This window comes from Pelophylax lessonae, assembly GCF_965119305.1.
Source record: "Pelophylax lessonae genome assembly, chromosome: 4".
Taxonomy (NCBI): Eukaryota; Metazoa; Chordata; class Amphibia; order Anura; family Ranidae; genus Pelophylax; species Pelophylax lessonae.
This window is the reverse complement of record NC_138771.1, coordinates 566,764,072-566,779,519: the sequence shown is the minus strand read 5'-3', so window position 1 is coordinate 566,779,519 and position 15,448 is coordinate 566,764,072. Positions and strand designations below refer to the sequence as shown.

Sequence of the window (15,448 nt, the reverse complement as noted above, 5' to 3'; positions counted from 1 at the left end):
AGCCTGACTGAGGTAATTTTCTTTATTGGTGCAGTTGCGGCGAAGACGTAAGAACTGACTTCTGGGTACCGAGCGCAACCAAGAGGGGTGATGACAGCTCCCCTGCTCGATGTACCCATTGCGGTCAGTGGGTTTGAAAAAAGTACTTGTCACAACTGCACCGTCCTTGATTTCAATCGTTAGGTCAAGAAAGTTGATTTTCTTGTCACTAACTTCATGTTGGAGGACAATTCCCAATAGGTTGGAGTTAAGATCATTAATAAAACAATCCAAAGACGTCCTGTCGCCATCCCACAGGAGGAGGACGTCATCTATATAACGCCTCCAGAGAACCATTTCGGGTCTCGGCCGACCATAGATGACGTCCTCCTCCCATTTGGCCATGAACAGATTAGCCATGCTCGGTGCATATTTCGCACCCATGGCGACTCCCCTATTCTGCAAGAAAAAGGAGCTGCTGAACCAGAAATAATTGTGTTGCATGGAAAAAATAAGCAGAGAGAGAATAAACTCCCTTTGTATCGAAAAAAGGGAACTATCTCTCTCTAAGAAAGTTTGAACAGCTTGATGTCCGTGCTCATGAGAAATAATAGTATAGAGTGAAGTGAGATCTGCTGTAGCCAGCAGATATCCTTCCTTCCACTCTATATGCTCTAATATGTTCAAAACCTGTGTGGAATCCCTCAAATAAGAAGGGGTATTGGTAACAAGTGGTTGTAGGTACCCGTCTATATACCTACCAATTCTACTAGTAACGGAATCTATTCCGCTTACTATAGGACGCCCAGATGGATTAAGGGGATCCTTGTGTACCTTTGGGAGGTAATATAGAACGAGCACCCTTGGAGCAACCGGAACAAGAAACGACCTCTCCTTATTAAGAATATGGTCCTGATATCCTTGATCAATCAGGGCAGATAAATCTTTTTTAAACCTATTGGTAGGATTGTAGAGGAGTGGACTATAGGTATCTGTGTCAGAAAGCAACCTATTCATCTCTGCATAATAGGAGGACTTGTCAAGAACGACAATCCCGACAATCATGAGCACGGACATCAAGCTGTTCAAACTTTCTTAGAGAGAGATAGTTTCGATACAAAGGGAGTTTATTCTCTCTCTGCTTACTTTTGCCATGCAACACAATTATTTCTGGTTCGGCGGCTCCTTCTTGCAGAAGAGGGGAGTCGCCATGGGTGCTAAATATGCACCGAGCATGGCTAATCTGTTCATGGCCAAATGGGAGGACGACGTCATCTATGGTCGGCCGAGACCCGAATTGGTTCTCTGGAGGCGTTCTATAGATGACGTCCTCCTCCTGTGGGATGGCGACAGGACGTCCTTGGATTGTTTTATTAATTATCTTAACTCCAACCTATTGGGAATTGTCCTCCAACATGAAGTTAGTGACAAGAAAATCAACTTTCTTGACCTAACGATTGAAATCAAGGACGGTGCAGTTGTGACAAGTACTTTTTTCAAACCCACTGACCGCAATGGGTACATCGAGCAGGGGAGCTGTCATCAACCCTCTTGGTTGCGCTCGGTACCCAGAAGTCAGTTCTTACGTCTTTGCCGCAACTGCACCAATAAAGAAAATTACCTCAGTCAGGCTCTCACATTGAGGGATAAATTCCTTGATAAGGGATATGACGAGGCTAATTTGAATGTAGTGCTGCATGAAGTGGAAAATATCGATAGGTCCACTTTATTACAAAAGCAACCTAAGCAACAAGTGGATTCTAATCGTTTTGGTTTTTCTTTTATTACCACTTATTCGAAGCAGTTTAGAGACGTTAAGCGTATCTTTAAGAAGCATTGGAAGGTTCTCCAAAACGACAAAGTGCTGGGCCCTCAACTTCCTGATGTTCCCCCGGTAGTGTTTAGGGGGGTAGAACCTTTGCGTCTCCAGATTGCTCCGAATGTTCTGGACAAACCGGAACAGGTACCCTTTTTTCACACCTTAACCGGCTTCTACCCTTGCAGAAGATGTTCGGTTTGTAAGGTTAATTCTCTTATAGGTAGAAAATTCTGTGAAGTTTCATCCACAGCTACCTCTAGGATACATCCCATCAAACCCTTCATTGGTTGTTCCTCCACCAATGTGGTCTATCTCCTGCAATATCCGTGCGGCCTACAATATATTGGCCGCACTAAGAGGACATTAACGGTGAGGGTGAGGGAGCATATCAAAAATATCAGGAAGGGTTTCCCCAACCATAGCGTTTCGAGGCATTATGCCAATTGTCATGATAAAAACCCTGTGGGTACTAAAATATGGGGAATTGACAAATTCACTCCCCATTGGAGAGGAAGCCATATCCATTGTGAAATTTCTCATTTAGAAACTCGATGGATTTTCAATATGAGGACTTATGCTCCATGGGGATTGAACATCGAATGGGACGTGAATTGTTATATCAGCAGCAGCTAAATAGTTGGTCTGAGTCCTTGAGATTTTAGTGATGTATCTTTTATCTGTTTATATTTTATGCTGCTGTGTCATTAATTATGTAAATTTGCGCATGTCGTATTTTTATGGAGTTGTATTTTTATGGAGGCATATTTTAGTGATGTTTATACTGTGTATCCGTCCATAGTAACGTTAATATCATTCGACTTGTTATTTTACACTCTTAAGATTTGTTTAGATTTGTATGGGATATATAGTTAGCCTTGATATGGTTGACCTTATACCCAGTTGTAGCATTGTACAGTGGTTATGACACTAAAGGTGTACTCCACTCGATCTTTGTCTTTTTGATTCATAGGATGATCTATGGTGGTCACCGGAGATCCAGCGTTTTTTTGCTGGTGGAGGTGTGGCCGAGTAGCATTGGCTTCCGGCCTCCTGTGATTTACCGAGGTTCTTTTTCCAATTATAGCACATCCGGTTGTTATTTAGGATCCGATGGGACGCATTGCCGGGTTGATCCGCTTGCGTCACTTCCGGTTCCGGGGTAAGATCGAGTGGAACGCAGCGGCGTTTAGTTTCCGATTTCGTCATTTTTCCCGTTTAGTTCTTTATATGCGTGCTGCTATTCGAGCCAGGTCCGCCTCTGATGATGTCACTACCACGACACGCATCAGGCAACCTGGAAACATGCAGCACGCTACTTTTTACAGCGGTCTTTTATTCAATATGCCTTACATATCCACAAATCTGTGAGTATGATTCTTTTATCACAATAAACAAGTGTCCATACAGTCTACACTATTGTCCTGCCTTTTCCATCGAGGTACATTGGAGTTGAGGTGTCTAACGAATTGAACCTTTCCTTGTCCGATGGTTTATTCACAATTGGAAGTTGGGACTTTGTCTTCACTATTCCTCCATCTGTTGGACTTATGGGACTTATGGACATCTTATATTGATATTTCTATTGATATTTTATCATTCAGTACTTGGCGCTACTACAATTCCTCTTTATGTCTACTTAGTTTGTAATCCACTATTTAGTTGGCTGCCTTCACTTACATGTTAATATGCGATCTTTCATTTGATCTTATATTGTGTCTAGCTGTCCGAGCGCAGATTTTTCTATATTTTTTACAACTTGACAAAGCTACAATCGTGGCGAAACATATCGTTGTGGCAATCCGGAGGCTTCACAGAAGCGAGCGCATCCAGTCCTCCGCTCCCCTCGGCTTCCGGGTGACTCCTCGGCCGGCTACTCACGGACTTCCGGTCTTTTGCGGTGACGTCATCTGCGTGCGCCTCCCGATGCTCACGGCGGGCACTGAGGGAGCAAAACGCAGAGGCTCCGGTCCAGGAACGCGGCAGCACACCGGACCGTGTGAGCCCCCCCGCTCTGACCTACTCCGTTCTTCCATCTGCCAGCCCCACTCTTTTCCATCAGCTACCAGGCTCCCATGACAAACACCAGGGATCCCTGCAATAATTAGCCAGGAGGCAAAGAGGCTTCGAGGATCGGTAGGACTATTTATTTTATCATATTGTTTTAACCATTGTGGACTTACTCAATAAATCTTCATTAGACTGAGTCTGAGTCTCCATTGGGGTTATTCATCAGTATTATGCACATCTGAGCGCCATCCTTTATTTTTTCCTATTTACTTACATGCCATCCTGTGTTTAGGATTGGGCGAACAGTGTTGCCATAGACATTCTTCTTCACATGCAACTGTGCATTCTCTGTATAAGGACATTTCAGGATTTCACAACTTTGGATTAGCGCCAGAACTTCTTTTTTGAGTTATGAGGGGTGGGAGACGCAACCGTAGAAAGGCAACGCAGTACCCGCATCAGAGAAAGGAACCTTACATGCACCGTAAGAGAACCTCTGGGCAACAGAAAACAATGCTTAACAGGAGTAACAGCCCAGGAAAGCAAATACCAACAGCCAGAGAATCATAAAAAAACAAGGGTCCGTCATGGCACTGCAGCACTGAGAACCTTGCGGCCAAAGGAGGCATCAGCTGATGCCAGAACATCTACCTTGTAGAATTTGGAAAAAGGTGTGCACGGACGACCAAGTCGCAGCCTTGCACACCTGAGCCACCGAGGCCCGATGCCAATGGGCCCAGGACGCACTCACAGATCTGGTAGAGTGCGCCTTAACAGGGAAGGGTGGAACCCGTTCCTTCAAAGCATAAGCCTGTTCAATGGTCTGTCTGATCCATTTGGCAATAGTCGCTGCGGATGCAGCCATGCCCTTCCGAGGTCCCTCAGGAAGGACAAAGAGGAAATCTGTCTTCCGAAAAGATTCCGTAGACGACAGGTAAACCCTGATCGCCCTGACAACATCCAAAGAATGCAGAGCAACCTCCTTAGGATGCTTAGGCTTCGTACAAAGCGAAGGTAGGACAATGTCCTCATTATTATGGAACTCAGAGACCACCTTAGGAAGAAAGGAGGGATGCGGACGCAAAACCACCTTATCCCGGTGAATCACCAAGTATGGAAAAAGGCAAGATAACGCTGCCAGTTCCGACACCCTGTGAGCCGAAGTGATCGCCACCAAAAAGGCAACCTTCTTAGACAGCAGAGGCAACGATATATCCCAAATGTTTTCAAAGGAAGCACGCTGTAACACGGACAGAACCAAGTTCAAGTCCCATGAGGGTAAAGGCTCCTTCCTAGGAGGAGCCAAATGTCGCACACCTTGAATGAAGGTGCGAACCAGAGAATGAGATGCCACAGGGCGTTGGAAAAGAATAGCCAGTGCAGACACCTGGCCCTTGATCGTGGCCAGCGCCAGGCGCTGATCCACCCCAGACTGGAGGAAGGCCATAACTCTCGACACAGAGTATGAGCGAGGGGAGAACCCCCCTGGACTCACACCAGGCGAAATAAGCCTTCCAGGTACGGTAATAGATTTTACCAGAGGAGGATTTTCTAGCCCTGACAAGGGTAGGAAAAACCTCAGGAGGGGAGACCCCTGTCCCTCAGGATATGGGTCTCAACAGCCAGGCCATTAAAGCCAGCGACTGTAAAGCAGGATGGAAGATCGGACCCTGAGACAGGAGATCTTCCCACATTGGCAGCCGCCACGGAGGCGCCACTGCCAGGTGAACAACGTCGGCGTACCAGGACCGGCGTGGCCAGTCCGGCGCCACCAGAATCACCAGGTGCGGTTCCGAGGCTAACCTGCGGAGCAACCTGGATAGCAACTGACTCGGAGGAAAGGCATACATCAGGCGATACTGATGCCAAGGGGCCACTAACGCATCCGAGGCGTCCGCCAGCGGATCGCGCGTTCTTGCCACGAACCCTTCCACCTTTCGGTTTAGCCGAGATGCGAACAGATCCACGTCCGGGGATCCCCACTTTGCACACAGCATTTGGAAGACCTCCGTGTGTAGGGACCATTCCCCCTGGTCCTGGGTCTGGCGGCTCAGATAGTCGGCCTGCCAATTCTCCACACCCGGAATGTGGACTGCCGAAATTGCCGGGACATGAGTCTCGGCCCAAGACAGAATGTCGGACACCTCCCGGGCCGCTAGAGCACTCCTGGTGCCCCCTTGGTGGTTGATGTAAGCCACCGTGGTAGCATTGTCCGTCTGTACCCGAACAGGACGGCCCCGAAGTCGTTCCGACCACTTGAAGAGACAGAGTCTTATCGCTCGCAATTCCAGCACATTTATCGGGAGGAAGGACTCCTCCTCCGATCAAGTGCCCTGGGCAGACAGGTTGCCCAGGACTCCTCCCCAGCCCGACAGGCTGGCATCCGTGGTAATCACCGTCCACACCAACGGACGGAAGGACTTGCCTTCCACCACCGACGGGGACTGGAGCCACCACAGAAGAGCCAATCTGGTCTGACGACTCAAGGAGACACTCAGATCCAGGGACTGAGGTAGTCTGTCCCAGCTGTCCAGGATCTCCACTTGGAGAGCCGGCGTGTGAAATTGAGCAAAGGGTATCGCCTCGAAGGCTGAAACCATCAACCCCAGGCCCCGCATAAAGGTCCTGAGTGACGAGGACGGATTGTCCCTGAGGGACCTGATCTCGTCCTGCAAAGTCCAGAGCTTGTCCTCCGGCAAGAACACCTTTGCCTGAGCAGAGTCCAGAATCATTCCCAGATAGGGAAGACGAACCGATGGAGACGTCGATTTCTGAACGTTGATGGTCCATCCAAACTCCAGGAGCGTCTGTACTGTAGTGGACAGATCGCGCACTAGGTCCTGGCTGGCACGTGATCTCAGAAGTAGATCGTCCAGGTAACCCAAGACCGCAATGCCCTGAGCCCTCAGCAGGCCCAGAACCGGCGCCAACACTTTAGTAAAAACCCTTGATGCTGAAGCGAGACCGAAAGGTAACGCCACAAACTGGTAGTGGTCCTCTGCGATAGCAAACCGAAGGTACCGCTGATGACCCTCAAAAATGGGGATGTGCAGGTACGCATCTTTTAGGTCTATCGAGGCCAGGAATTCTCCTGGACTCAAGGAGGCCACCACCGAACGGAGAGACTCCATACGGAACTTCCGAACACGCACAAAGCGGTTCAGCGCTTTCAGGTCCAGAATAGGACGCACTTTGCCCTCCTTTCTGGGGACAGTGAACAGATTTGAATAAAACCCCCAAAACCTGTCCCGATGAGGCACCGGGACAATCACCCCCTGAGCAAGAAGGTCCTGTACCGCTTGGTGAAGGTCCTGCAGATGCCCCGGAGGCAAATGAAGATTTGAGGGAAAGAATCTGTCCGCCGGCCGGGAAAGGAATTTGATCTTGTATCCCGACCAAATGATTTCCAGAACCCACCTGTCCGATATCCGGAGCAGCCAAGGTTGGAGGAAACCGCGCAAACGCCCCCCCACCCCTGAAACGGGTGAGGGCACCCCTTCAGGCAGAGACGGACTGACCCGCCGAGCCGGCATTGCCTGACTTCTGCTTACCCGCCCAGGGTTTCTTCTGACTGCCCTGGGCCTTGAAGGGCTTGCCCTTGGATTGGTTCCGAAAGGCACGAAAGGACCCCTAAATGGATCTAGGCGCAGAACCCCGCTTGCCTTGAAAGGACTTGTTCTTCGGGTTCTGGGGCAGCAAAGTGCTCTTGCCCCCCGTGACGCCTTTTACCAGGGTATCCAACGCCTCGCCAAAAAGGCGAGAGCCAGCATAGGGAAAATCAGCAACTGTTTTCCGTGAGGACTGGTCAGCCGACCAGCTCTTCAGCCATATCAATCGACGGTTAAGTACCGAGACACTAGACAGGCGTGCTACTAAAAGGGCCTCATTCAAGGCCATATCACACAGATACATGATTCCCTGGTGGATTTGATCCACCATTTCCAGCCGGGCAGGCGGAACATCATCAGATACGAGGTTGCTCCTAAGCACCTTCGTCCAATCAGCCACCGCCTGAGCCACCAAAACGGATGTGAACACGGGTCTGAGCAACGAGCCCGCCACCGTATAGGAATGGCGGGCCAGAGACTCCAACCGCCGGTCCGTGGGATCCCGGAAAACCGGGGTATCCTCAGAAGGAACCAAGGTAGCCTTGTTTAACACGGCCACAGTGTGATCTACCTGTGGAGGCACACACCATCGTGATTCCGTAGCCGGAGCAAACGGATAAAGCAATTTGAACCGACTAGGCACCAGGAATGGACGTTTTAACGTGCGCCACATTTCATTAACAGTGTAATGAAACTCAGCTGGGCAGGGAAAAACCTGCGCAGACTTGCGGGTCCTGTGCGTCCCAAATGAGGACACAACGCCCGGAGGACAGGGCTCATCCTCCAAATGTAGTGTTTCCTTAACAGAAACAATTAATTCATCAATGGTCGCCCGCTCTTCAGGCGACCCCGGGGAAGAGGTATCAACCCCTTCCACCTCTGCCTCCCCCTCAGACCCCAACAGGTCTAAGGATGAGCGAGACCATGAAAAGGGCACGCTCGCAGCAGCCATATCACCATCTGAATCAGAGGAGAGAGACAATCTGGGCCTCTTTTTAGCAGCACGTTCAGCCATCAGCATTTCCATATTTGACACCAAGGTCGCCACTACAGCGGCCAAATCAGGTCTCAGAGGAGCCACAGGAGAACTGGGGACCCCCACCAGAGCTGGGGGGAAATTGCTGTCCTGAGAATTCATTGCTCAAGGTGACAAAAAAAAAAACAAAAAAAAACAGTGCAATAAAGTTAGTACTGTCCCTTTAAGATCGCTGCGGAGTGCGCAGCCCACCGCTTCAGCTACAGTGACAAAGACCCCCAAACAGGAGAGAGAAAACTGAGCCAGAAATAACAATACAGAAAGATATTGAGAGCAATAACCTGCAGAGCCCCGCAGAGTGTTGCCACCGAGTGTCCTGCTTCAGAGGAAAAGGAAGCGCTGCTAGATTAGGCTGAACTTATAGGCTTGCATGACTCAGGGAAAATGGCTGTCCCATAGGATTGCATGGAAGGCTCCGCCAAAATGGCCGCCGGACATGCGGTCGGAACGATCGTTCGGCTACCGCAAAATGGTGGCGGATGGCGCCAAAAACAGCATGTAGACTGCCCATAGAGAAGCTAAACATGCCTGCCCATACCTAAAATGGCTGACCGCGCGGTTTTTCCCCGCCGCGGCCGCCACACACACAATCTGCACCCCCAACAAGCACCAAAGTTACACAGGGAAGGGGACCCCAAAAACATACAGCACCGCAGCGCATGCACAAGCGATCCCCGCAGGGACCGCATCAGGAAGTCACACAGGTACAGACATGGGGGACACACAGCAACACAGAACTGCCACCCCAGACAGAGGCCCCACACAGTACTTACCTGTACCAGATGGCGTGGGGTGCCTCTATGAACGGAAAGCCGCTGTCCTCATATGACAGGGAGTGCCGTTTGCCAGGGACCTGACACTGCAGCATCGCAGATGTGTCCTGTGAGGTAGCCACCTCACGGCTGCATCCCTGCTGCGAACAGGGATGGGTCGTTCATAGTGCCAGGACGAACCACGGCTGAACGCTCGATGGCGGGCTGGGGGTCCATCTGACCCTCTGCCCTGGAAAACCAGGGCGGTCAGTCCGAATCCCAGCACTGCAGGAATCCATCTTCTTCCGAAGAATCAACTAAAACTAAAGCTGACAAAATAAACAGCTAGTAAAGTAAGAGAAAACTGACATTTTCAAAAGAAAATCAAATAAAAAGAGATTAGATAGGCTGAGACTGTAGCTCCAGCACAGGGAAGCCTAACTACTCCTGACGCTAGGCAGATTAAAACTGAGTTGGGAGTGGTCACTGCCGGGGGGTATTGACCAGATGGGACAGCCCCCATGGGTGTGTATATGCAAATTCCTTTGTTCTTTTTACTTTTTTGGATCAGGGAGCCCAAAAACGCACAGACATAGGGGACACCACAGGCACACAGGATGCTGACCCCAGACAGAGGCCCCACACAGAATTGTACTTACCTGTACTCGATGGCGTGGGGTGCCTCATATCAACAGGAAACGACCCGCCCTCAGATGGCAGGGGAGTGCCGTCAGCCAGAAAACGCAGGACACCAGCAGTACACAGACAAACCGTGAATGTGTCCGGTGAGCCACCTCACAGGCTGCATCCCTGAGGACAGGGATGGGTCGTTTGCGAGGCCAGGGCGAACACATAGCCTGCTAAATGCTCGATGGCGGGCTGAGATTCCAACTGATTCTCTGTCCTGGAGCACCAGGACGACCAGTCCGATTCCCAGCTCCGCAAACGCCGTCTTCATCCAAAGATCCGACTAACGCTGACAAAATAAAACAGCTAGTAATGCAAAGAAAAAATTACATTTGCAGAAAATAAAATCATAAAATAGAAGAAGGCTGAGACTGTAGCCCCAGCACAGGGAAGCCTATCTAACTCCTGAACTAGGCAGAAGACAAACCGAGTTGGGCTGGCTATTGCAGGGGGGTATTGGACCAGTGGGACAGCCCCCATGGGTGTGACTATGCAAATGCTTTTGTTCTTAACAAGTCTTATGCCTAGCTACTCTTGCGGAGAAGAAGTTAATACCCCATTGGTGAAGACTGTATGAGTGGGCGGCGACTGTCGGAGGAGGTAATAGAAATAAGGGCAGCATCACGGTTTTGTTGGCAAAGAAATCATTTCATACACGTGTAGTAGGGGACAGGCAAAGTTCATCCCAAATGGAAAGTTAAGAGAAAGTGAATTTTTTGCAGAACAGGCATTTTTCTGTATTTGCAGAATTTTTAAAGGCATAAATTACTTATGTTTTTAATTATTATAGGGCATTTGTTTCCTTCCCCCCCCCCCCCCCCCCAAAGACCAGACACCAACGTTAAACTACTTTGGTATTTTCTTTTTGAGAGGGGCAGGGGAAAAACACCACCATACATATTAGTTCTCTGTAATGACGTATCCTTCCAGACTGCTGCTTCTGCTAAATGAAATTCCTGTGCCTTTTCAGAACCACCATGTGCTTTCCTGAGTGGCTGGCTCCCAGTGTTCTGAGAGTTAACTGCCCCCGCTGCTACAGAGAAAAGCTGCTGCTTATTGCCCACCAACCCCTTCTGCCCTCTCCACCTTTCACAGAACTTGCATTCCTACTCTTCTACAACGTGTTGAGTTCTGTCAATGGAAGGGGCAGCAGCTAAATTGTAGAATTCCAACAACCATTCAGAGAATGATAAACATTGTGAGAGTGCAGCAAATCAATTCTGTGAAACACAGAGAAGGCACCAGGGGGCGGGTATGCAGCACAACTATTCTCTGTAGCAGTTATTAGCACTCATAGTTCCCGGAAAACAGTTGTTCAGGACAGTATCTGGTAGCTCCGAATTAAAAACTCTTAAAAGAAGAACATACACACAAAAAACTTATGCTGTATATAAAAAAAAAAACACTAAACTTAAGCTTTATACTTTTCGGCAGAATGCTGTATAATTATTAATAAATGGAGATTTCCTTCTACATGCGCATCCCTCACCTATTTTCTTCTTTTGTCACAATGGAAGCTGCTGTAGGGCTTCCTGTCTTAGGGAGTGTTGACGGAGGAACAGGAGAAACAGGAGTACTACCTAATCCTCTACCAGAAACGGATGGAGGTGAACGTTCTGAACTTGAAAGGCTTACAGGAAATCTGCGAGAGGAGAAATACATTTAAAAAACTACAAAATATAAACTATTTTGCAGTAATATGTTCATGATAAAATTATTCACAACTGCTACTACCCACATGGAAGAAAGATACTAAAGCTACTGTAGGTTCCACTTTAGTTTGTCATGGGGGAATCTCACGTCAGTAGCTACCTGTATACTGTATATCTTACTTCTTAGCATCTCTCTCACCCCACCGTGATCCCACTCTCCTTTTTCCCTCATAGCTCAATACTCTACTGTTAAATGTAATCCCATGTAGTGTTACCAGAAATACAATGTGTTCCTGCTACTTTCTTCCACGTTCACCTCACAGGACTGCAATCTCTTGACTACTCAATCCTGGCAGCAACCCCCCCCCCCCCCCCTGACTTCTTTGGTGAGGAGGCAAATTGTGCTTCTTGGCCAGGAGCTTGCATCTATGCATAAAAAAAACCTAACTTTCTGCTCCCTTGTATGCGCACACTGACATCACAGCTTCCAGGTTACCTGCTGCACAGGTCCCAGCCTCCGAGTATGGGGGACACAGGAGGTGTGCAGCGGTGAGCCTGTAGGAAGTGGTGCTGTGGTAAGCATACAAGGGTGGATGGTTTCCCTTCCTCCATTTTCCCTCCCCTGTACCAGTGTTATGCTTTGGGAGATATGACCAACCCCAAGAACTGTGGGACACTGCAGTTAAGGAACATTGGCTCACCTCAGCTGCCATTTCTCTCCCTTAGCCTCATAGGATTTAAAGGGTAACTACACTTTAGTGAGGGAAAAAAATAAGCAAAAAAGGAAAGAATATAGTATATACAATTGTGACACAAATCATATTTTGATTGAATGTTAATAAAAATTACCTTTCTTTTTTAAACTGCAGCTGTTGTAATTTTCTTAACCACTTACCCACCGCCCAACGACTATATACGTCGGCCGTTTAAAGCTAAATACTGGTGTTGTGGCAGCAGATAGCTGCCATAACCCTGGTATTTTTTTTAAACGGCGGGAGGTCGGCTTTCCGATAAGGGTGGTCCCAGCATCGGATTCGCCGCGGTGCCCCCTCCCGCCACTTTTCCCAGCTTACCGGACCCGCCGGCACCGGGGAAAACGAACCGGTCCCGGATCCTCACAGACAGGATGTCGAGGGCAAGCTTGCCCTCACTCGACAAACGTTGTTGCCTAGCAATCGGTTTAAAGGTCCCTTTTTTTGTTTTGTTTTTTAATTTTTAAGTGTACTTGTGAGGTTTTTTTACCCCAAATCTCACAAAAAAAAAAAGAGGTCCCGTCACACCTATTTCTATTACAAGGAATGTTTACATTCCTTGTAATAGGAGTAAAAATGATCACAATTTTTTTTTTTATAACGGTGTAAAAATAAAAAAATAAATAAAATATAAATAGTAAAAAAAAAAAAATTAAAGCGCCCTGTCCCCGTTAGCTCACGCGCAGAAGCAAACTCATACGAAAACCCCGCCAATATATGTAAACGGTGTTCAAATCACTCATGTGAGGTATTGACGCGATCGCTAGAGCAAGAGCAATAATTTGAGCCCTAGAACTCCTCTAACTAAGCTGGTAACCTGTACAGAAGCCCCATGACGACAGGCCCAAGACGTACTCAGAGATCTAGTAGAGTGCGCCTTCACAGGCACAGGGGGAACCTTCCCCTGCAAAGCATAGGCCTGTTTAATGGTCTGCCTGATCCATTTGGCGATGGTAGAGGCCGACGCCGCCATGCCCTTCCGAGGACCCTCTGGAAGAACAAACAAGGAATCCGTCTTTCGAAAAGACTCAGTCGATTTAAGGTAAACCCTTATCGCCCGAACAACATCCAAAGAATGTAGTCTCACCTCTTTCGGATGTTTAGGCTTCGCGCACAGCGAAGGCAAGACAATATCCTCATTGAGATGGAATTCCGAAACTCGCTACGGAAGAAAAGAAGGATTAGGTCGCAAGACCACCTTATCCAAGTGAATAACCAGATACGGAGACTTGCAGGACAAAGCCGCCAGCTCCGACACTCTGCGAGCCGAAGTGATCGCAACCAAAAAGGCGACCTTTTTGGACAACATAGACAACGAGATCTCCCTGATCTGTTCAAAAGGAGCACGTTGTAACACAGATAGAACGAGATTCAAGTCCCAAGGGGGCAAAGGATCCCTCCTAGGAGGAACCAGATGCCGCACTCCCTGAACAAAAGTGCCAACCAAGGAGTTGGAAGCCACGGGACGTTGAAAAAGAATGGCCAGCGCAGACACCTGACCCTTTATCGTAGCCAGCGCCAAACGCTGATCGAAACCTGTTTGAAGGAAGGACAACAATCGGGAAACCGAGTACGTGCGGGGTGAAAACCCCCTGGACTCACACCAGGCAAAATAGGCCTTCCAAGTACGGTAGTAAACCTTCCCCGAGGAAGACTTCCTCGCGTTGATCAAGGTATGAACGACCTCAGGGGAGAGACCCCTCTCCTTCAGGACCTCGGTCTCAACAGCCAGGCCGTCAAAGCCAGCGACTGTAAAGCAGGATGGTATATCGGCCCTTGAGACAAGAGATCGTCTCGAAGAGGCAGACGCCACGGGGCGTCGACCGCCAGATTCACGAGGTCTGCGTACCAGGACCGGCGTGACCAATCCGGCGCCACAAGAATCACCGTGCTGCGTTCCGAGTGTAACCTGCGAAGGAACCTGGTGTAATGTTCCGGTACCTTTGGTACCCTAAATTACACTTTCCACAAGTGTATGCGCCCCACCATTTACTTTTGGAAAGGTGCGCATACACCTTTAAGACTGGAGCTGTCATCACCCAGCGCCGGACTAGATGGCTATTTAAATCGCCGGTTCTCACTCACATGTGTTCGTTCAAACACCCTTACCTGGATGCTAACCTTGCTTGAAGCTTCCATGCTTGCAAGCTTACCTCGCTGACGGAACCTCGCTGCGCTGATCCCTGTATCCCGCTACTGGATCATCCGCCTCTCCTGAACCACCCTTCGGCTGTATCGCTAATAGTGCTAAGTACCCCACAGGGGAATTCTCTATAAACTTATACTAAGCTTACACTATCTAGCTCTGCATAGTAAAGACTGTTTATCACATCTGCATAACTAGATTGCTAGCTCTTGAGACTACTGCTACTTTTCTACACTGGGTTGATCTCTTTTGTATGTCCACCTGCTATTCTGTCATCTGCTACCATACAACATTGCTAAACCTTCCTGCATCCATCTGCTACTGTCTCACCTTCAAGTGTCTATCACCTACCACCTCCACTCAACCTATCCCTCAACCTTCATCATTGTGTTACCACATACATAAAGTCACTCTAGGAACCAGCTTGCTAATTGTGTGTATTTACTGGCTGAAATAAGACCTTCCACACATGATGTCATTGTCATGATTGAGGTTGGGAATGGTATCTCAGCATATCTCTTACATGACTACTGACGTGGAACTATTTCTGCAGCTGAAAATCCACACCATATAAGAAACGCAGGAGCGTTACACCTGGACAGCAACTGAACCGGTGGAAACGCGTACATCAGCTTGTACTGATGCCACGGGGCCACTAACGCGTCCGACGCGTCTGCCCGAGGGTCGCGCGTCCTTGCCACGAACCTTCTCACCTTGTTGTTGAGACGAGACGCGAACAGGTCCACATCTGGAAGACCCCACTTCGCGCACAACATCTGGAAGACAGCCGGGTGGAGAGACCATTCCCCCTGATCGAGGGTCTGGCGACTCAGATAGTCCGCCTGCCAGTTCTCCACCCCCGGAATATCGCCGGGACATGAGTCTCGGCCCAGGACAGAATGTCGACCACTTCTCGAGCCGCTCGGGCACTCCTGGTGCCCCCTTGGTGGTTGATGTAGGCCACCGCCGTGGCATTGTCCGTCTGCACCCGAACCGGGCAGCCCTGCAGC

General features: G+C 49.0%; 1 protein-coding gene across 1 annotated transcript in view; it reads right to left on the bottom strand.

Moving 5' to 3' along the window:
- PIWIL2 (piwi like RNA-mediated gene silencing 2) overlaps positions 1-15,448 on the bottom strand; it is a 727,256-nt gene that overhangs the window by 668,609 nt on the left and 43,199 nt on the right. Inside the window, exon 3 of the mRNA XM_082255773.1 lies at positions 11,378-11,530. Coding sequence (XP_082111899.1) covers positions 11,378-11,530 — 153 coding nt within the window. The remainder of the gene's footprint in view (positions 1-11,377; positions 11,531-15,448) is intronic.